The sequence below is a fragment of the Pantherophis guttatus genome, chromosome 7 (assembly GCF_059756535.1).
Source record: "Pantherophis guttatus breed Tessera chromosome 7, ASM5975653v1, whole genome shotgun sequence".
Taxonomy (NCBI): Eukaryota; Metazoa; Chordata; class Lepidosauria; order Squamata; family Colubridae; genus Pantherophis; species Pantherophis guttatus.
This window is the reverse complement of record NC_142069.1, coordinates 44,304,846-44,329,190: the sequence shown is the minus strand read 5'-3', so window position 1 is coordinate 44,329,190 and position 24,345 is coordinate 44,304,846. Positions and strand designations below refer to the sequence as shown.

General features: G+C 37.9%; 1 protein-coding gene across 1 annotated transcript in view; it reads right to left on the bottom strand.

The window, feature by feature from the left end:
• E2F7 (E2F transcription factor 7) overlaps positions 1–24,345 on the bottom strand; it is a 36,910-nt gene that overhangs the window by 11,443 nt on the left and 1,122 nt on the right. The window contains exons 3-8 of the mRNA XM_034403813.3: positions 18,612–18,890; positions 14,845–15,013; positions 5,238–5,525; positions 4,399–4,557; positions 3,621–3,758; positions 2,818–3,012 (exon numbers count right to left, since the gene is read on the bottom strand). Coding sequence (XP_034259704.2) covers positions 2,818–3,012; positions 3,621–3,758; positions 4,399–4,557; positions 5,238–5,525; positions 14,845–15,013; positions 18,612–18,890 — 1,228 coding nt within the window. The remainder of the gene's footprint in view (positions 1–2,817; positions 3,013–3,620; positions 3,759–4,398; positions 4,558–5,237; positions 5,526–14,844; positions 15,014–18,611; positions 18,891–24,345) is intronic.

The window sequence follows — 24,345 nt, the reverse complement described above, 5'->3', positions numbered from 1 at the left end:
GCAAGATCCTCCACAAACACAAATCAAGACAGCATTCTGCACAAACCGAAAAATATCCACCATCCTAAGAAACCCCAAAGACAAAATTGAGTTAGAAAATCAAGAGTATATGAAATCCCATGCATCGCCTGCCCCACCACATACATCGGACAAACCAACAGAAGAATAAGTGCACGCATTGAAGACCACAAGAACTCAGTCAGAAAAGAGGAACCAACTTCTTCCCTGGTCCAACACCTCAAAGCCACAGGACGTGATATTGACTTTAAAAAGACCAGAACTATCGCCAAAACTGAACACTTTAACAACAGAATAATCAGAGAAGCCATCGAGATAGAAAAACATCCACACAGCATGAATAAACGAGAGGATACCTCCCGCCTACCAGCCATTTGGAAACCCGCCCTTATTGACAAACGAGTCCCTAACACAAAGAATGACACCAGACCCACACTCACGAGAGCCACACAGGATGTAACCACCACACATCCACGCAGAAAGCAGACTCAAACCCACACTGATGATGAGGCACGACCGCGGACCAGAAGCCAGACCACAGCTGCATCATTAGCCCCTTTAAACCCCTCCAATCCATACATGAAGCAGACTGACACCCACCATGAAGAGGTAGCACGGCCACGAACACGAAGCCAAACAACAGCAACACAGCTCACCAGCTCAAATCCCCCTGCTACTCAGACTAACCCGAGCACAACCAAGCCTCCACCTAAACAGAACACACACCCATCCAATCAGAGCACAGCCAACCCCCCATCCAATCAGAGCACAGCCAAGCCCCGAACCAATCAGAACACACCTCCACCCAATCAGAACACAGCCAAGCTCCCACCCAATCAGTTCACACCCCCACTGTCAGTTAAAAGGAAGAAACAGCTGCAATCACCCACATTGCTCCTAGAAGCACGAAGCTGAAGACACCAGCCTGAAGATGACGAATGAGATTTGGTCGAAACGTTGCCAAGAAACCTCCAATTTTACGCGGGAGAAAACCCGAATAACCAAAGACCTACACACACACACACACACACACACACACACACACACACACACACACACGTATATGTATATGTATATGTATATCTCCTCAGCCGGGTATATAAGAAATTTCAGATTCCTGCATACATTTTATTTTCATGAATGTCTCTGGGCTTTGAATAGTTGTGTAAATATGTTTACAAAATAAAAATAGTAGTTGACCCCTCCATGTTTTATTTGGAAATATGTCTAATAACTTGAAAAAAGGACAGAGGTAAGCAAAAATAGGATGTAGAATTGCAAAAGGAGAGAGGTGGATTATTAATATGTTAAGCTAACATATATCTGGTTATATTACTCAGGTCAGACATTTTGGGATCAACCAAGTATTTTATGACATGCCCATAAAATGTCCTCCCTGCAAATTTCCATCTGTCCATTAGGACTCCAAACTTGAAGATTATCATTTCTAGTCTTTATGTCATTCTTATTATCATTCACTATCCTTCTTTTGAAATTTCAAGATTCAATTTCTAGATAGTTTCTTCCCCTTTTCACAATCATCATTTCTAGATCAGTATTCATTATTTATTGATCAAATTTGTATGCTGCTATAATCTGCAAATATAGATATATTGTTCCTTTATCTGATCCTTCTCTTACAATTTCATTCATTCAAAATCATATGCTAAGACAATTTAAAATGTTAAGTTTAGGTTTACTAAATATCTAGAGAAAAGTATTAATACATTTTACCTCTATTCGTTAACTAATACATGTAGTTCCTAGGATACTCCAACAGGGTTTGAGACAATCCAAGCAAATTACAAATTACTGCATGAAATGGAAGTTTCAATGGCTTTGTTCATCTCAAAATTTGTGAAAAATTTCACATATCTATAGTTGTTATACTCCTGAAAATTCATATAATACTACATAATATGCTGTATCTTGATGTGGTTCTTTTATGAAATTATGAAGAAAATATATAGTATTGCCCTTGAAGTTGCCCTGTGCTTTGTTGATGTTTACGGTAGCTTACTGCGGAAACAATATATACATCTTTTCCTACCTCCAAGTTCAGAGTAGGAAAGGATTGCTGATATTTGTCATGTCATGCTTACTATGAAAGGAATGAACAATCAATATGTGGATCTTTCTGAAGCTATTGCCTTAGCATTCAGAATAAAAGTTCCATGTCTATTGCTCAGGCTCATTGTATCTAACTTAAGTGGAGATTTTGCATCCTAAGATATATAAAACACCCAGTTTTCTCTAAGGTCTGCACCTTGTGAAGAGGCAGTCATTATCCAACATTCTAGTCCTGCTTAGTTACAAAGCCAGCTGTGTGACCTTGGGTCAGTCACTCTCTCTCAGCCCTAGGAAGAAGCACATGGCAAACTACCACCAAAGTCTTGCCAAGAAAATAACAACTTGTCAAGGCAGTCATCAGGAGTCAACACTAATTTGAAGACCCAAATAAATAACATTATAACTAAGAATTAAAATTGATCAATGGTGGGGTTCATTGTGCTCTTTGAACTTGGATGTTTGCTTTCAGACATTTCATTGCCCAGCTAGAGAACATCAGATGATTATGTTGCTAAGACATCTAATGAGATGTCTGCAAACAAACCACCAAGCTCAGAGAGCACCAAGGACTTCAAAGTTCAACCCTGAGTTACAAATATTCTGTTTATTAATTGGTAGTCTAATTTTAGTTTATAGATAGAAACCGTGTTACACAAAAATAAACGCACAAACATTTAGCTATTAATCAAACGCTATAAGAAGAGCTAAAATGCTTGTCCCAATATTTACCTTGTCTCTCTTTGTGTGGACTGCTTGGTTCAGAACTAACTTTCCTCTTGACCATTTCAGAAGGCTGAGGAATGCTAAAAGAAGCATGGCGTGACAGTCGATCTTTTCTATTAGAGCAAGCTTGATGTGGAATACGGGTTGGTCTTTTCACTTCAGTAAGAGTAGCACAGGTTCGAACTTCCATTTTTATATCACCTAAACAAATGCACTCATGTTCAATTGGTTACTCAAAGGACAACCTACTTTATTATTTACTAGACATGAGTCCTGTGGCAAAATATAGTTGCTTTATTGCTTTTTCTGCTACATTTTCTTCAAGGGAAAAAATGAACACCCCCCCCCGACTTTTAACAGTCTTACCATAATTCAGTTCTACTTCCTAACTATTTGCTCATCATATATAATAGTAAAATTACTCCTTGACTTGCTTCAGAATGTCATTGACGTGCTAGCAACTTGTTTAATAGGAATGTATTTACTGAACAGTGTGTGTACATCATCCTTCCATATCTGTTCTGTCATGTCTCATTTAGAGCTTTCCATGTTAAATATTAATATGCTCACAAATTATTCACTCCTGATGTAGCCTTGGTACATCACGTGGACACTAAACCAGTCAGATTAATAAATAGATAATTGGCAAAAACAAAATCATAGGCAGAACTGTTTTTCTATCACCTTATAATGCCTATTGAATTTTTTATAGGTTTCTCTGGATATCATCAGTTTTCTTCATAAATCCAATAACTGATGTAAGGCTATCTGGGAAATGACTTATTGGTAATGCAAAAATAGAAAAGTACCATTATTTCCAGTGAATTCCACAGGCCCAATCCATTTGAAGGCTGGTTTACGACCTCTTTCTTCTGTTACATGCACTTTCTTGATGAGCCCAAGACTTGTCAAGACATTAGCAATATCATATAGTCTTCTTACCTTTGCTGAAAGGAAAACAGCTTTAGTTCAAATGTAGTGAACTATATGTCCTCATTCGTAACATATAGATGTAACAAATTAGAAAAAAAGCACTGTTGCTGAAAAGCTAAAATTATGGGGAATTGGCATGAAGTAAAATGTCCTGCAAAATGTTGAGGGTCATTTGAATGAATAAATAAGTGGATAGAATCTCAAAAAAAAAAAAAATCAATATGGTATATATTAAAGGATTTATCAGTGAGTAATGACAGTTGGATGCTTTCGGACTTGACCTCCGTAGGTTTTTTAAACGTTTTATTGACAACAAATTAGAAGCACAGCATTTTACGAGAACACAAAGCTAGTATTTCAACTAATACTAGTTTTAATTTTTTAACATTGACTTTAATCAAGCAAGACTGTACACTATTTGAAATGTGTTAGTATCTTAGTATCTGACAAGAGATGCCATACTCATTTCAGTAAATATCACAAGTTATTTTTGCATAACAAAGTTCGAAAGAGGTTTCCTGGTATTTGTACATTATATTTCTTTTCAAATTGGAATTGCTCCAAAGATTTTTTAAAAATTATATATGTTCTCTAGTTCTGCCAATATAACCTTTACTTGCTGACTCAGAATATTCATTCCCCAGTGATTCTTACTTTTAAACTTGCTGTGATCAGCAGTATCCTGGCTTTCTTCTATCAATATTTTTGCTGCTATGTCAAGAGTGACTATCTTGGTCTTGGAGACAAGGAACAGCATGACAAATTTCTGGCTCATAATCCTCAACGACTTGTCCTTTCTGCTGTTTGCAGACGCTGTATTACAAACAAAACTCAAGTCTCAACATGTTACAATATTAACAGCCAAGAAAATATTATGAAGACTTGTGGAAGAAAAAAAAAGTGAAAGAAACAAAATCGTTGTTGAAAAGCATGTTTTTAATGAGCAGAAAATAATTGCCTATAACAGATGGATAGCTGCACTTTAACTATCTCCAGGACAGATGAAAGGATTATAAAATGATAACTTGAACAAGTGAAGTTGGAATGATTATTCATTAGGGATGTGCAATGCTTTGAATCCAAAGCACCTTGTCATTTTCTTGCTAATTCCTCAATTCAAACATATATTTATCTGGGATGACACAAGTATGCCTATGAAAAATCTTCATTTCTTGAAGGAGGATCTGAAGGTGTCCATACCTATTTAAAAACACCAGTTCTGCTTCAGATCTGAATTGCTGCACCTCCCTATTCTCCATCAATTGTACCAGAACATAGAAGCATGGTATCAAGTTATTAAGCAATACTATATACTGTATGGGTTGCATCTTGAGGGCAAAACACAAGATTTGTTTGACATGTGATTGACCACTTGAATCTAAAGAAAATGATCATTTGGATCTAACAATTTATTTTAAAATATAAAATAGAATAATACAGCATATCTTCTTACATACATTTTTAAAACATTGCCAGTTCTCTTCCTAACTTACCAGATGGATAATCTGTCTCTGAGAAGTCAAGCAACTGTCGTTCTTGAAAATCTACAAAGCTCTCTTTTTTGTGTTCTCCAAATCTACACTCAAAGTCAAGTTCTTTCTGCTGGAAAGAAGTCATGAGTTCTTCATATTTTTGAAACTCTCCTATTTCTTGAAGTTTTTTCAGAGTCTGGCTCAAACGGTGGCGACCATGCCAACAATACTGATTCTTAGCCACTCGGCTAACAAGATCAAGAGATTCCAGGACATTCACTATATCATAAATCCGCCTGCGTTCGACTCCTAGATATAGGAAACCAAAGCATAAAACAGAGAAGGTAATCAAGAAATTGTAACAATAAAATTTCTGAGAGGAAAGACAAATGATGGAGTTTTACTTCTAAATGCAGGGATCCCAATTTTTTGTTCTTAGCGTTCATTACCTCTGAATATAAGAACTAACAGAAATGTTACAATAAATTAAAAAATATGGTAATGTGATAGAAACAATTTAGGAACTATTTGTGGCAGTATAAATTTTAAAAAATACTGTTAAGTATTCCGCACTACTCAACAGAATGTGCAGAAGATGCATCAGAAGACCTGTAGATCATAAATTGTCCCCATACCACTAATACCAGTTGCAAGAGAGTGCTACAGTAAATTCTAGATTATGCCTTCATATCAGAGTGGCATTTTGAATTCTTCTGCCCAGGACTTTTATAAGTTCAGAAGATTTGGCAGTGATACTATTTATGTCAATAAAAGTTTGTATCATTAATAAGAAGTAATGTGGAATCAAAAAATTGCAGAAGTTAATGTATTTGTGAGGCACATTGTGAGGTAGCTATAAATATGATGGTGCAAAGGCATTGTTGTTGCTGCGAAGTCATGTCCGACCCATCATGACCCTATGGACAACGTTCCTCCAGGCCTTCCTGTCCTCCACCATCCTCTGGAGTCCATTTAAGCTCACGCCTACTGCTTCAGTGATTCCATCCAGCTACCTCGTTCTCTGTCGTCCCACCCTTCTTTTGCCCTCAATCTTTCCAGCATTAGGCTCTTCTCCAGTGAGTCCTTCCTTCTCATCAGGTGGCCAAAGTATTTGAGTTTCATCTTCAGGATCTGGCCTTCTAAAGAGCAGTCAGGGTTGATCTCCTCTAGGACTGACCGGTTTGATCGCAGTCTAAGGGACTCGCAGGAGTCTTCTCCAGCAACATAGTTCAAAGGCCTCAATTCTTTGGCGCTCAGCCTTTCTTATGGTCCAACTTTCACAGCCATACATTGCAATTGGGAAAACCATAGCCTTGACTATACGCACTTTTGTTGGCAGGGTGATGTCTGTCACTGCATTTTTGTATTTACCAGCTTGAGCTCTTATTTTTGAACTTTCAGACTTACCGTAGCTTGCCAAGTTCTTATCAGTAAACTAACTGTGCATGTCTACATTCTTTCACTTTCTTCTATCTTTCTTTGTTCGCCTGCCAAGAGGTCCGGCAGGAACGCTGCCAAGATGTAATTAATTAGCTAGTAAGATGTTTTTACTTCTTTATAATAAAATGTGTTTATTAGAATATATCTCGGTTTTATTTTCTTAAAGTATACTTCAAGGAAAGGTCACGATCCATTCTCTAATCAAGGTGCAATTATCCAAAAGCAGAATGGGATTAATTGCCACCCTGACAATGTCTCTGTTTTTTAGTATGCTGTCTATATTTGCCATAGCTTTCTTCCCCAGGAGCAAGCGTCTTTTAATTTCTTGGCTGCAGTCCCCATCTGTGGTGATCTTGGAGCACAGGAAAATAAAATCTGTCACTATCTCCATTTCTTCCCCATCTATTTGCCAGGAATTGAGAGGGCCGGATGCCATGATCTTAGTTTTCTTAATGTTAAATTTCAAGCCAACTTTTGCACTCCTTTTTCACCTGTATCAAGAGGCTCTTTAGTTTCTCTTCACTTTCTGCCATTAGAGTGGTATCATCTGCATATCTGAGGTTATGGATCTTAACTCCAACTTTTGATTCATCTAGCCCTGCCTTTCTTATGATGTGCTCTGCATATAAGTTAAATAGGCAGGGCGACAGTATACAGCCTTGTTGGACTCCTTTCCCAATTTTGAACCAATCAGTGGTTCTGTGTCCAGTTCTCACTGTTGCTTCTTGACCCGCATATAGGTTTCTCAAGAGACAAATAAGATGGTCTGGTACTCCCATATCTTTAAGAACTTGCCACAATTTGTTGTGATCCACACAATCAAAGGTTTTAGCATAGTCAATGAAGGAGAAGTAGATGTTTTTCTGGAACTCCCTAGCTTCCTCCATGATCCAGCATATGTTGGCAATTTGATCTTTAGTTCCTCTGCCTCTTCAAAATCCTGCCTGTACTTCTTGTAGTTCTCGATTCACATACTACCGGAGCCTAGCTTGTAGGATTTTAAGCATAACTTTACTAGCATGTGAAATGAATGCAATAATGCGATAGTTTGAACATTCTTTGGCATTGCCTTTCTTTGGAATTGGAATGTAAACTGACCTTTTCCAATCCTTTGGCCACTGTTGAGTTTTACAAACTTGCTGGCAAATTGAGTGTAGCACTTTTACTGCATCATTTTTTAAGATTCTAAATAGCTCAGCTGGAATACTGTCACCTCCATTAGCTTTGTTGTTGCTCAGTTTTCCTAAGGCCCATTTGACTTCACATTCTAGGATGTCTGGCTTGAGGTCAGTGACCACCCCATTGTGATTATCAGGGACGTTAAGTTCATTCTTGTATAGTTCTTCTGTGTAATTTTGCCACCTCATCTTAATCTCTTCTGCCTCTGTTAGGTCCCTGCCATCTTTGCATGAAACATTTCCTTCATATCTCCAATTTTCTTGAAGAGATCTTTCGTCCTTCCTATTCTATTGTTTTCTTCTATTTCTTTGCACTGTTCATTTAAGAAGGCATTCTTATCTCTTCTAGCTATTCTCTGGAATTCTGCATTGGGTGTATCTTTCCCTCTTGTCTTTCGCTTCCCTTCTTTCAGCTGTTTGCAAAGCTTCCTCAGACACCCATTTTGCTTTCTTGTGTTTCTTTTTCTTTGGGATGGTTTTAGTTGCTACCTTTTGTACAATGTTGCGGACCTCCATCCATAGTTCTTCAGGCACTCTGTCTATCAGATCTAATTCCTTAAATATATTTGTCACCTCTACTGTATATTCATCAGGGATATGATTTAGTTCATACCTGAATGGCCTAGTGCTTTTCCCTACTTTCTTCAATTTAAGCCTAAATTTTGTAACAAGAAGCTCATGATCTGAGCCACAGTCAGCTCCTGGACTTGTTTTTACTGACTGTATAGAGCTTCTCCATCTTTGGCTACAGAGCACAGTCAATCTGATTTCTGTGTTGACCGTCTGGTGATGTCCATGTGTAGAGTCGTCTCTTGGTTGTCGGAAGAGTGTTTGCTATGACCATTGTATTCTCTTGACAAAATTCTATCAGCCTGTGCCCTGCTTCATTTTGTACTCCAAGGTCGAACTTGCCTGTTATTCTGGTTATCTTTTGGCTTCCAACTTTAGCATTCCAATGCCCCATGATGATAAGGACATCATTTTTTGATGTTAGTTCTATAAGATGCTGTAGGGCTTCATAGAACTGGTCAATTTCATCCTCTTCAGCACCAGTGGTTGGGGCATAGACTTGGGACTACTGTGATATTGGTTTGCCTTGGATTCGAACTGAGATCATTCTGTCATTTTGGGGATTGTATCCCAGTATTGCTTTTCCTACTCTTTTATTGACTATGAAGGCTACTCCATTTCTTCTGATTCTTGCCCGCAGTAGTATACCTGATGGTCATCTGAATTAAATTCACCCATTCCTGTCCATTTTGGTTTGCTGATTCCTAAGATGTCGATGTTCAATCTTGTCATCTCTTGTTTGACCATGTCCAGCTTGCCTTGATTCATGGATCTTACATTCCAGGTTCCTATGGAGTATAGATCTTTACAGCATTGGACTTTCTTTCACCACCAGATGCATCCACAGCTAGCGTCCTTTCGGCTTTGGCCCAGTCGCTTCACTCTTTCTGGCGCTACTAGTACTAGCCCCCTACTCTTCCCCAGTAGCATATTGGACACCTTCCAACCTGAGGGGCTCATCTTTTAGCGTCATATCTTTTTGACTTTTGGTACCGTCCATGGGGTTTTCATGGCAAACATACTGGAGTGGGTTGCAATTTCCTTCTCCAGTGGATCACATTTTGTCAGAACTCTCTGCTATGACCTGTCCGTATTGGGTGGCCCTGCATGGCATAGCTTCATTGAGCTACACAAGCCTCTTCGCCATGAGAAGGCAGTAATCCATGACGGAGCAGTAATCCATGAAGGGGGCAAAGACATTATTCTTCCTTAATAATAACCCTGACTGTAATAGAAGCTCCTTGAGAGGTCATGCAAAGGACTGCATTGTAATCAAATGATCAAGATCCCTTTTCATTTAAAGATACTCATTTGCAATTGATCTTATAAGAACAATTCTCTATTGCATGTAATGTGGATAATTGGTGACGCACTGGCTTCTTTTAAAATGTTATATTCTAATATGCTTGTATGAACAGGGAATTATTGATCCATGAACAATACCCTAGAGCTCTGTCAGATTCTATACCAGCTTCAGCTTATTAAAGGGCTGCCAATCCTGTATAATGTTTCCAAGGGTAGGCACTAACAATATCTTAGAAGCAACTCATCATTTCTAAGTTCATATATACATATAAATGTAAACACTGAAAAGAGTTTAACAATTATAACCAGATTGTACTAGAGCTCCTACTTCTTTCTGGAATCTGAATTAGTTCCAGTGAAAGGAAATGTTCAAACTCTATTTTTTATTCCAATAGCAAAACTGTCTAATGTTCCTTAGTGAAAAGAGTGTGAGCTCTCTGAGATTTATTATAAGAAGTTTTAAAATGTCTCACAGTCTTGTAAATGCCCATATATTATCCTGTAAACATAAATATATAAATTTTTGTAATGTTCAAAAAGAATTATGCAAAATTGAATAATACTGTTAGAGATAAGAAGACTAGCACTATTACACCCAGCAGTAATGAAACTTTAAATACTATTATTACAAGTACAGCAATAGTCGCTCCTTGTTCATGACTCGAGTCTTTGAAAAGTTTAAGATGGTTCACCTTGAAATATATATTGAGATAGGTATTATTGTTGAAGTTAATACTGTGTCAATAAAACTAAGTATTCAGCTGGAAACCAGTAGCGTATTCAGTTTCTGAGACACTTGATAACACTAGTTAAATCTTGTTAAAAGAAAACAACAACCCCTATTTAGATTAAACAAAAGGTAACGGTAAAGGTTCCCCTTCCACATATGTGCTAGTTGTTCCCGACTCTAGGGGGCGGTGCTCATCTCCGTTTCAAAGCTGAAGAGCCAGCACTGTCCGAAGACGTCTCCGTGGTCATATGACCGGCATGACTAAACGCCGAAGGCGCACAGAACGCTGTTACCTTCCCTCCAAAGGTGGTCCCTATTTTTTTACGTGCTTTCGAACTGCTAGGTTGGCAGAAGCTGGGACAAGTAACGGGAGCTCACCCTGTTACGTGGCACTAGGGATTCGAACCGCTGAACTGCCGACCTTTCGATCAACAAGCTCAGCATCTTAACCACTAAGATGCTGATAATATACAATAGGTTAAAAAAAATGTGATTGTTATATAGAGTTATTATCATTTACTGTTAATTTATTATTTTTCTTGTTGTATTTTTACACTTTTTAAAAGTGTAAAAGTACTTTTTAAAAAAGTACTCTGTATGGGGCTTTTTTTTTTTGCATTGATGTATTGTCTTCTAATTATTCTTGGGTTTCTGTTTTTTCCCTTTTTGTCATTATTTTATAAGTAATGATAATAACAATAAAAAAGAATTCAACTGGGAACACATTACTTTGAAACTGTGGTGTATAAACTTACTATTTATTCTCCAAGCAAAGATTTACATTTGGAATAAAAGCATTCTTTCTATGTTTCACTATCCATGAGTTAAACTGAAGATGGTTGCATTAATGTGAGTTTGGGGAACTATAAAAAGTGCAAGTTGAGAGATCTGTAGTTACTTTGCCTTAACAGCAGATCTGGGGGATATAAGTCTTCACTGAAAATAATTTACTGCTCTTATCATATTTCTTGAGACTTCATTCCTCATTATATTTTTCATTAAACTTCCTACAGAAGAGAAATAACTTTGTTATGAAAAACAACTATTTAAGGCAATATGCTATACAAAAATGAAACAAAGCATATAATTATATGAGGTCAAAGTTTACATCAATAGTCTAGTAATACCAGCTCATCTATAAAGACTTAGTAGCCAATTTTTGTATAATATAGTCTCCCTGGTGTCCTCTTACTGGATATGACTACAACTCACAGCCAGCAAGGTGTTTCCTATTCAGTCTTGAGTGGCAATATATTTTGTGGAAAACTACCAACCTATATTTGCCCTTATCATTGGTGTAGGCCCAAACTAGCTTTATATCCCCATATAAATACATTCATTCCTTGTCTTTTGCTAGCATTGTATGAGTGATCACTGCTGCCCTTTCTCTCTTCACTAAACCAAGGGGAACCCTGGAGTAGAAGTAGTCCTTGACTTGTAACTACAGTTGAGCCAAAATTTCTATTGCTACATAAGGCAGTTTTAAAGTGTGTTTTTTCCTATTTACGATCTTTTTTGCCAGTTGTTAAGCGAATCACTGTAGTTGTTAAATGACTCACGCACATGGTTGTTCAGTGAATGTGGCTTCCCCCATTGACTTTTCTTGCTGAAATTCAAGCTAGGAGGGTTACAAATGGTGATCATATGACCCCAGTTGCCAAGTGCCCGAATTTTGATCACCAGAACATGGGGATGCTGCAACGCTCTTAATTGTGAAAACTGATCATAAGTAACTTTTTTCAGTGCCATTGTAACTTCAAACAGTCATTAAATGGGTGGTTATAAGTTAAGGGTTACTTTAATGAACAGAAAGCTGCTCTGGGCCAACTCTAGGTGTCAAACTCAAGGCCCGCGGGCTGGATCACAGAAGGCAGGTGCATGTGTGCATGTCAAGATGGTGGACTGGGCCTGTGCATGCATGCGCCCACTACCCCCTGCGCACATGCGCCCCCCCCAGGATGAGCTGAGCTGAAGCGACGCGTGCCAGTTCCTTAGTATTTCCAAGATGGCCGCACTTACTGGCCTTTCAGGTATGTGGGGAGAGGTGTCTGGCAGCAGGGGCTCTGCAGCTGGCCCACCAAGAAACAGGCATGAGGGTGGCGGAGGCAGGTGATGCGTACCACTGGGCGCACCTGCTCCATCCCTTATGGCCGGGACAGGGCAGGTGGCTGCTGTGGGCTAAGACAAGGTGAGGAGGGTGTGGGGCAGCTGCTGCCAGACAACATCGGCCCGCCTACTCTGTCCCATCTGTTTTTGCTTGTGGTTGGATAGCAGGTCGCCACTGGTCATCTCCTCAGCCCCCTCGCGGGTCTTGCTCCCCTCGCACACCAGACGCACCTCGGTACCTGTGGGCCACTGCCACCATTGAGGCCGCCAGCAGCTCGTGCAGGTCAATTAAGCCGCTGCCATTGCCACCCAGAGCACCAGACCCGCCCAGTCCAAAGGAGGCAAAGCAGCCAGCTAGAAAGGCGAGTAGTGGTGGTAGAGTATGCCCAGGCCCAGCATGCAATAGATGGCCACCCTGACAGGGGAAAGCCGGATCCCCATCGGTGCCATGGCTGCCTAGGCCTAATCGGGATTGTGTGCCTCACCCCCATCTCTGCTGGGCCTGGGCAGCCATGGCGCCGATGGGGATCTGGCTTTTCCTGCTTGCGGTAGCCATCTTTTGCCTGCTGGGCCTTGGCACACTCTACCACCTCTACTTGGCCTTTCTAGCTGGCTGCTTCACTTCCTTTGGGCTGGACAGGTCTGTTGAATGGCGGTTGCGGCAGCACAGGATGGCCGACCGTTTTTGGCTGTAGCTGCCCCGGAAACCCTTGGGTTCCCTTCCCAACCCCACCCGGTCCCCACAGGCACCATCCACGTGAGTGATATCAAGCTTGCCATGCCCAGTCAGCTGTCCCAACCATGCCCCTCCCCTTGGAGGACAACTGCAATGCTGATCCGGCCCTCAATGAAATTGAGTTTGACACCCCTGCTCTAGAATATGGAAGAAACCAAATACTGAATAGAATACTTTGGTTTCTTCCATACTCTAGAGCAGGGGTACAAACTCACGTCGTCATCACATGACGTATCGGGACTTTTTTCCCCTTTGCTAAACCGGGCGTGGGCATAGCCAGCACGTGATGCATTTGGTCCCCCGGCCGAGAGTTTGACAGCCCTGCTCTAGAATTTGACCAACTGTGTGTGTGGAACTGCTCATGAAATTTCTGGCATATTTCCCAATGATATATGAAAACAAGAGTGATCCATAGGCACACTGAATGCCCTAATTTAATGGGTTCTCACCCCTGCAGCAGTTGGTGATGTGCATAAGTCCCAAAGTTATGAGAAAGAGATCTTTTTTTGACAAGGTGCTAGTGGCAATATCCTCCAGAATATCACAACTCTGAGGTAAATGCCAAATCAAGCGTAGGCCATGATTACCTGAGATTAACCCACTGTTGTCATGGTGGCTATGAAGTTCTGACTGGATTCTTTTGGGAGAAAGTTAGAAAATCCTCAGCACTTCAGTTACAGAAAACCAACTACATACCCAGCAATGAATTTAAACAGCTTGGGAAGGGAGGTTGTTAAAAATCAGGCAGGCCAATACAACAGCATCATTTCAAATTTATCACCCAGATCAGCTTTCACAAGTGATAATTTGTGGAATTGATCATCTGGTGACAATCAAAATACTCTGCAGCACTATTGCAATGATCCCTCCCCAGTCTTAGAATTATAGGTAGCAAAATAATTTCTTTCATGCTTTTATTGATAAAAAATATTCTGAAGACTAAAGTTTGCATCAAGAAATAAGGAGATATGAATTGAGTTGGCTTAAAACAAGAACCATATGAAATCCTCCAAAGAAATTTGCAAGTACTATAACTGATTATAAACAAATTATGTGATTCACATTTTAAAACAAACAACACATTTCATATTTTTAAGGTATTAGGTGGGTTGAAATAGTTCAGTTTTAATGCTTGTCTAAATTAGCAATGCATTTATTAATTTCAAAGCATACTACAATTCACACTATATAATGCATGATATTATATTATGTGTTGATGGGGAAGAGAGACGTCATGGACGTAACAGTGAATATATGCCTGTGAAACTAACACCATGAAACAAACTGATCTGATACAGACTCTTTCAGCTATGATGTTTCCTACTGGAATGTGTTTTTGGATGAATTCCTGTGAAGGAATCACTTGGCAGCATTACAAAACAATTCAGGAGCACCTTCTGGGAAAGCTAAATAGAACACATGCAAATTACACAGTAGCACAATACATTTAAATAGTGCATATTTACAGCATTATGTCTCATGGATTCACATTAAGGTCAATTTAATGTCAATTATTAGGAACATTCATTTTTGCAATCAACCTTATTTTGCCGGCATACATACCAAGGCTGGAAGCCACTTCATCCAAAGAAATTGTTGTCTTCTCCGCTGATAAAGGATAACTAGGATAGCGAGCTAAAAATTTTTGGCACAGCAATCCTAAGCTTTTCTGTTTTCTGCTGGGTCTTTGCTTTTCATATTCATCTGTAGTTCCATCATCTGCAGTATCACACTAGAAACAGAGAGAATGGTTCTTTATGGCCATCTGTTACATTATGCCAAAGCACTTGTTACATATAGCTGTTTACCAATACACGTACAAACTATTATATATGTGTTAGGAACTCATTTCTGAAAACTAGATAACCTATATTGCTTTCTTATTACAAATTGTATTAGTAGTCAGAAAAATATAATTTAGAAACACATTACTATACTTCACATAGTAAACAGATTTGGTTTAAAGAAGTGCTGTTTGAAACAAAACCTTGCTCTGGAAAATGCAGGGAGAATACTTTAACTCTCTGAATAAGAACCATCAACGAATCTGATATTCATATATGTTTTCTTTCCTCTCTGGAAGCTTCTATGTTACACATTTTGTCCTCACTAGAAGAATGTGTAATATAGAAGCTTCCATAGAAGCTTCTATGTGAAGAATGTTTTTAATTCAACTAGTTACTTCTTTTGGAGCAACTGCTCAAATATTTTACAAATAGGTCCAAAGTTTAAGGACCCACCCATTTTAATTTAGACTGTGTTGGGGAAGATACCTATGCAATGCCTGAAAATCTATACTCTATATAATGCAGTCCTAGTGGACAACCATTTAAATATGAGCCAGCAGTGTGCAGCAGCTGTCAAAAAAGCAAGCACAGTTCTAGGCTGCATAAACAGAGGGATAAAATAAAGATCACGTGAAGTGTTAATATCACTTTATAATGCCTTGGTAAGACCACACTTAGGAATACTGCATTCAGTTTTGGTCACCACGATGTAAAAAAGATGTGAAGACTCCAGAAAGAGTGCAGAGAAGAGCAACAAAGGTGATTAGGGGACTGGAGGCTAAAACATATGAAGAATGGTTGCAGGAACTGGATATGTCTAGCCTTATGAAAAGAAGGACTAAGGGTGACATGATAACAGTGTTCCAATATCTCAGGGGCTGCCACAAAGAAGAGGGAGTCAAGCTATTCTCCAAAGCACCTGAGGGTAAAAGAAGCAGCAATGGGTGGAAACTAATCAAGGAGAGAAGCAACTTAGAACTAAGGAGAAATTTCCTGACAGTTAGAACAATTAATCAGTAGAACAACTTGCCTCCAGAAGTTGTGAATGCTCCAACACTGGAAGTTTTTAAAAAGATGTTGGATACCCATTTGTCTGAAATGGTGTAGGGTTTCCTGCCTAAGCAGGGGGTTGGACTAGAAGACCTCCAAGGTCCCTTCCAACTCTGTTATTCTATTCTCTTAAGTTATCTTTACTGTCTGTTCCTGCTCATCTTCCTAAACTCATATCCATATCCATACATATATATGTATTCTACAGTACCAAAATTATTAGTTAATCTATTGGTACATACCATGAGACACTGATACAACGTAAGCAGGGACTTTACAGCAAGTTGAAATTTTATTGAAATGATGAAATGATGAAATGTTTCAATGCAAGCTCTACCTCTTGTACACTTGCATGCAATATCGCAGTGCAAGTACAAAAGAGGGAGATTGATTTTGGACTCCAGACCACTATCACAGTAAGTGGAGATTCCTAAAATATCATTGTAGTAAAAGTGAAGCTTTGTCAGGCTAAATTGAATCAATATGTTAATTATTATTGGGAATGTTGTGTTTGACCTCGGGAGTTGGGGTGGGCATGGCCAGTTTGAGGTCACTTGTGTCAGGGACACTTGTGGGGGCTCCAAGTGCTCTGCCAGTGAAAACAGGCTCCCAATCTCAATTTTGGGACAGCCACCTGCAATCCTCTGCCAGCAAAAACAGAGCTTGGGAGGGATGTGCAGAGGGTTGCAGGAGGTTGTCCCAGCCAAAAATGGAGATTGGGAGCCCGTTTTCGTTGGCAGAGGCACCATGGGCCGGCCCATCACTGTTTTCAGGGCAGCCCTGCGGGCCAGATCTAAGCACCCTGCGAGCCGGATCTGTCTCGCAGGCCTTGAGTTTGACATCCCTGTTCTAAATTGATCAAGCTTTTCATGACCTTTCTTATGCTTAAATTTTACTAAGCGTTCTACACCAATTAAATATGAAACACAAGAAGCCTTAGTTGTTGGTTTGCACAGGGGAACCTGCAGTGATACAAGAAGGGGGAGAAATTAGAAATACAAGAAGTCCTTGATTTGCAACCACAACTGGAATTGGAATTTTGGCCATAAATTGTTGCAGATGTAAGTCAAGGCATCATATCACCAGAATTGAAGTTTTGACAGTTTTTTATGGCAGCCATTAAATGAATCATGTGGTTGAAAGTCCAAGTCCACTCGTCCAAATGGGGTTTTTTGGTTGGAAATTGGCAAAAAACAAAACAAACTGCAGACATGTTATGGGGAGACAACGCAGTGGTTGTAAATATGAGGTGGTTGCCAAATGCCCAAAATCACATGACTGTGGGAAAGGGCACGTTTTACAATGACCAGAAGTGCTTTCCAATCATTTTAACTTCAAACAGATATTAAAGGACCAGTCATAAATGGAGGATTATCACTATTGTCAGCATCAAAATTCCATGTTTTAGTATCAAAAGAAAGTTATCAGATCTTCAACCAGGGATCCTGCAATGCATTTAAAGGCTTAAAAAAACCCCCTACTTTCATTTCCTTGAAAATTTATTAATGCATTTCTCACGATGAGTGGTTTGGGAGTGACAATCCTCAATAGATTTAACTACTTATAAATCATTACATTTAATAAACTCTATACAATACAGGTTGATTGGTTAATATCATTTCATTTTAAATAAATTATAGATTAAGGATCAACTTTGAAGTTACCATTCATGAATGTAATGGCTGACATACAGTACATAATTTATTATACAGTGCTAATAAAGTATCCACTGTATTTTAATCTTTAAAAAATGGATTGATTCAGACCAGTTGGGTTTGCCTTTTCTATACTTTTGTGTTATAGTTTACATTCGAATCTATCACCATGGTGTCTGTGACATAAATTGAAGAGTCCCCAGAGTATTCCACCCATTTTAAAGGACATAAAAACATAAATTACTTTAAAAAAATTAAATATGGTAAAATATCTATGAGAAAACCAAGTCTTATTAAGTCAATGCATTCAGAACTTGAGATCTCCTTCATTTGAACCTGAAAAGGTTGTTGCCCATTGTTCTAAAACTGCTTTAGTTCTTTCCTAGGCCCATCTATTGTATTGTCAGGATCATATTTATCCTAGGCTCAAAAGATAATTACATGCCCCAGCTTTGAATCTTTAAGTTCAAAAAGTATTCAGATGGCAACAGGTTGTTATTGTCCTATGGTTTCCTTGACTCAATCACACATATTTCTGACCCTGTAGTGCTCCCATGAGAGCCCACGAAAAGATAAGATTCCTTTAAGCAGCTGTCAAGAGATACATCAAAAACATGCTAGATACTCCTGAAAAGCACTTTGTTTGTTTCAGATCTGAATACTGCTGGCTAATAATGTAAAATAAACTATACATAACTAAAGAGAATAGAATGCAAATGAAGGTTACTGAGATTGTGGATGTTAAACAACAGCTGTCTACATGCCTAAAGAGATTTTTATATAATTAAAATAGGTAGCCGTTTAATTGTAATAATTTTCCCTGTGACAGGTGAGTTACCTGTGAGGAATCGGGGAGAGCATCGCTGAATTCATTGTTCTCAATTGGTCTGAAGAGTTCCTTTTTCTTTTCCCTGTCCCGCATGTCAGGACTAGCAGCACTAATAAGCATCTTTAGGTTAGCTGTTGGTGTCCATGGATCTGCAAGTGGCCTATCTGTCAGCTTCACAGGTGTAATTGGGCTTCTCTCAGGAGTACAGGTTTTTTGCTTGGACAAATCAATGGGCTCATTTTTCATGGGAGTCTTTGGGGTCATTCTGGGTCGATCAAATATATTTTCCTGTTAGAAAGAAGGCAGCCAATTAACATATAAATATACAACAATTCCTGGGTTGTACAGCACTTCAGCTTCACACCAAGAATTACCTGCTCAGGACTCAAGACTATCAATGGCTCCTAGCCAAGATGACCAGACATTGCTTTAATATCAAGGGTAGTATACCACTCAGAAAGGGTGATACTGTGCTCCTGTACTTCTCATAGACATCTCAATGTCATCTGGCTGACTTTTATGGGAACAAATGTGAAATAAGATAGTTCCAACCACATAAGGCTCTTCAAATAGCTTGCCTTGACTTTTATAGGAAGGAAACGAGATTACTGTACAATTTGGGAAGGTGATAAGGAACTGACTCAACCTAGACATCAAAACTCTTAAGTCACAAAGATTGAGAATCAAGTTTATTCTCAGAACAGCGCTTTTCTTTATTCATATTGGGAAGGAAGGAAACTTCAAAGAGCCAAATAGGAGCAAACCACTATTTAGAGTCTTAAGACTTTCTAGCTTCTTCAAAAAATACTTCGTAGAGGAGATGCAATGTGTAAGGGCACATCACATAACTTTCAGATACAAGATGACCCACGGCTTACAACTGGTTACTTAGTGATTGTGTGAAGTTATGACTAATCTGAAAAAGGGAACCCAGATTTGAGGTTCCAATGGCTGGGCCCCTTCCACAGACACATGACTGAACTTTGGATGCTTGACAACATGGCCACATTTATAACAATTTGCAGCATTCCATGGTGACGTGACCAGATTTTGCAATGGTTTACCAAAAACCAGCACTTCTGGTTTTCAGCATGCCTGCCCCATAGGAAACAACTGTGGCCATCACTTTATGACTGTCACAAAAAAGATAGTAAAAAACATGTTATATTATGGTTTATGAATTATGATCAGATCTTAAGGACTACCTGTATATGAAGGGCTATATTTAATAAATATGGGACTTATTCAAACATTGTGATTGAAGTGGTAGGGACCAGAATATTTATAATGAGAGAGGAATGATTGGCCTTTCTAAAATTAATGCCTTCATAATTGAATAAACAGTAAAGATTCAATGACTTATTTTTTTATAAGTACTGTTACAGGTAAGTTACAAAAATATGCATAGATATCAACAAAACAATCTGATGAAACTCTGATGTAGTAGAGACTCATCCTTGCTTTATATGGCAATCACATCACATCTTGCATTATTTAATGTTACTAAATTGTATATTCAGTTTGAATAGAGATGTGTAGAATAATCACTTGATTTGCCACTTCTTGTAAGAAATTTGGTCTTTCTTTAAAGAGTGCAAATCTTTGGGGAGACATGAATTAGAAGTTCCATTTTTCCTATCCAACCTTTTGTGATTCAACTGCTAGCAAGACATCTTAGTTTAGGCTGAGCCTAAGTACTAAATCTTATATATTAAAAACTCACATTAGTACAAGTGGCAATTGCAATACATTGGCTTGCACTTAAGTATTATGCAACTGCTTAGAATGGTGGAATTTTACAAAGACGAAATGTGGCTGAATTATTCTTATTAAGTTGTCTAGCTTTGTTGAAGGGAACATTGCACAGCAATCAACAAGCATTTAGACTTGTTTTGCCTGCTTCGTTGGATAGAGATCTAGAGATTTATTGTAGATAACAAGTGTGCCAAAGAAGTCAAATCTTATCTAATCTGAGTGAGTTGAATAGAAGCAGTTTGATAAAGAAACGGCAGATTATGTCTGCATTTTTATATACTCATATTTTTTGTTTTTTCCCCCTCAGCTTTACAAATAACTTTCTGGGCCAATAGTTCCATCAGATATTACATATTTTAAGTACTACTTAAAAGGAGTGGTTTATCCCTCTTCTTGAAATTTAAAACTATTTGTAATTGATATTTTATTACAAACACACACACACACAATTTGCCTACGTTAAATTGCATAATTAAAAATGTATTTGTAAAATCAAAATAATTACTTTCATTGGTGAAAAGCAACTTCAAATACCAAAACAGGAAAAAACAGTTAGGCATCCAGGTTTCAACACTACTGAATCAATAAATCTTACTAAATCAATAAATCTTATTCAATCAATAAATCCAGAGGGTTCATGTCATTGCCCAGAGGATCATTGGTTGCCCTCTCCCCTCTTTGGAAGAGCTTTATAGTTCCCGCTGCCTTAAGAAAGTTCAAACATTTTTAAAGATCCATCTCATCCTGGGCACCTTTTTTTTGAACTATTACCGTCTGGCAGATGGTACAGGATAATAAAACAAGGACAAATAGGCTGAAAAACAGCTTCTATCCCAGGGCAGTAACTATATTGAATTCTACTATATAGTGCAATATTAATGCAACATCGGGTTTTCAATTCAATTGTATAGAATGTGAAGGATGTGTGTTTATGTTTTATTTTTATAGTTATACACTGAAGATGGCATTTAATTTCATTGTATGAGGTGCAATGACAATAAAGTAAACTAAACTAAATGCAGATCCCCATGCACAACCTTCATGAAAACATTGGTATTTCCAGTTTGATCTGGTTCAAAGAAACTACTAATTAAAACTCTTGTTTATCAGGAGAGCACCAGGAAGCCTTTGTCTGTGGTTTGTTAAGTTTTACATATAAATTGGAATTTCAACTTGATTTTTTCCAAACAAGCCAGAATCAATTTTCAAGTCTTTTGTTACACAGTGCTCTTCCACACACAGTTGGTTCCAATATTTTCAAATAAGCAGCACAGCAACAAAAGAATTATAGAAACAAGGAGGAATGTTGAATAAGTTTATTGAACTTAAAAATCTTACAACTCATAACATTGAACATATTACTGGGCACAATTTAGAATCCATTAGTGAAACATAACTCAGAAACAACAAATTAAAGATTGTATGATTAAATGGTTGCAAAATTTGAAAAGTTATAGAGATGAGGCAGTAGGAATTTCAATAGAAAAACAATAGTACATTCACCTTAAATATTATATTTAGAAAGAACTGGTATGTTTACTCCAGTCATGATTGCTAAAATGACTAGCTTCTTTTCTATAAAATGGTAAAAATGCAATAAACAAAGCCGATCTTCCATATGTTCTAGGAATGTTGTAACACTCAACAATTTTAGAAATTAACTTATGGTAGAATAAAATGAATTTTGAAAGTTGTAATATCAATTTTTTTAAAATAAATTTCACCAAACAACACTCTCCTTTCAAATATGTCATACTGACCATTTGTAATATATAATAAGAGCTGCAAGGATTTTTATATGCTTTTTATTGGAAAAGATCTTTGATCCTCTCTATGGAAGAATGGTTAATTAAACCATGAGCATATACTTCGATGTCCTGGATAACTTCAGTTTTTAGACTGAACTGTACAATTTAATCTTATTGGAAACAATTTCTAGACTACAATTCTATACATGGATTTGTGCCACACCCCAACTTAAGATGACATATAATCTATACATTATTTATATTATTTTCCAATTTATTGTTTATTCTTTGTAGCTTTTTTTCCTTATTCATTTAAATTGTAATAAAGAGACAGGTCTTAATTAGAAATTGGGTATGAAATATTCGTATTTTAAAATATCTATTAGCCATTTGATATTTTAGATTTGCTGGTTATTTGAGATTTGTTGGTTATTCACCCATATTCTATTGCTTACAGGTAGTTCTCAACTTATAACCATAACTGTAAGAGAAGACTAGATAGAATGGGGAGGGGGAGGGCAGAGTTAAGCACGTCATTAGTGTAGTCATTACATTGCCAGAAATGGTCTAAGTCCAACCTCTCTTGAATTCCATAGATCCTTATCTGGTGCCAATTTAATACTGAAATTTAGCTGGCTTCTTGTGTATAGGCTTCAGCAATAAATCTTTTGAACTTTACCTTAACATATAGTCTGTGCCTGACATAATTAGGACCAGAATTTCCATTGCTAAGCAAGGCAGTTAAGTGAGTCATGCCTCACTTAAAAAATGTAAAAAAAAATTTTTTTTGCCACAGTTAAACCAATCACTGTAGTTGTTAAGTGAATCCTGCAGTCATCAAACAAATCTAGCTTCTACTAACATTGCTTGTCAGAAGTTGGCTGGGAAGGTTGCTAATGGCAATCACATGACCACAGGATACTGTAACTGTTTTAAATATATGCTGTTTGCCAAGTGCCCAAATTTTGATCACATGACTGTGGGGTGTTGTGATGGTTGTAAGTGCGAGGATTTATTGTAAGACACTTTCTTCAGTGCTGCTATAAGGTAAGGATTACTTCATATTGCTTTCCCTCACTTCCTTACTATATTTTCCATGGTCTTTTAAACATGTATTTGTATCAGTACTCTTTCCCTTTTTTCTTTAGACAATAAAAAACTAAGAATAAATAACTCAAAATTATCTGCTATAACTTTCCTTTATGTTTGCCAGAAGCACCTCTGTAGATTCATTTTATTAAAATTGCCTCCAAATATTGGTCCACAAAGATTCATTTTGCTCTTCCCAAATATTGGCAAAATTGGTGACTGCATTTTAACAATAACAACAATAACGATATTAAATTAAATTTGTATATTGCCTGATTTCCAACAACTCTGGGAAGCTCATTTACAATGAAAGAAATTACAATAAAACTAATAAAAAGCAAAGTTAAAAGATGACTATAGACTTGGGTAAAGAACCAGATCTTCAGAGAATTTCTGAATAGAGTGGGGTCCATCTGGACTGGAGTGGTGGTGGCCTCATTCCAGGTCAGTCACTATCCTGCCCAGTCAAGATTATTGAATAACCCACAATGGCCCAATTCACATGTTCCACTTTGTCAGGTTAATGATGTGATCTGCTATCAACATTTGGTAGCAAATTATAGTGCTGTGTTTTGTATTATTTTAAACAGGTCGGGCACAACAAATTTATTTTACTTAACCCATAACCCTTTGACTCGCTCCCAAAGTACTGAATTTTAGTTTACTCAACTATATCCCTTCCAGTGGCCTTTGGAACCTCCTCAAAAGTTTTTAAAAATGTCCTTCCTGATTGCAATAGTTGTATCATTCCTGCACTAAATCACTAGTTGTGTTTAGTTAACTCAGTAAGCCGAAACCAAACAAAGAATCTTAGCCTGGGAGTAAATTATTTCCTAGCTCCCTAATAGAGCAGAGATGGCAAACTGATTAAAAAACATAGAGCTAATGCCAAGCTGAGATGCATTTTAAGAGAAATGTACCCAACAGAAAAACAGTTGCATGATATATGCGGTGGATTAGGACTACTCTTCCTTATTTTAATGGTAGAGCTAGTTAATAATTTAATGTAACAATAATTATCCACAGAATATTGCTGTAAATCCTTTGCTTTAGCTTTTTTGTTTGTTTGTTTTTTTCATTTCTGAATGTATCAATCTCACTACAATTTGAAACTTTAGAGTACAAGAAAAACAATTTAAAGAAAGCCTTAT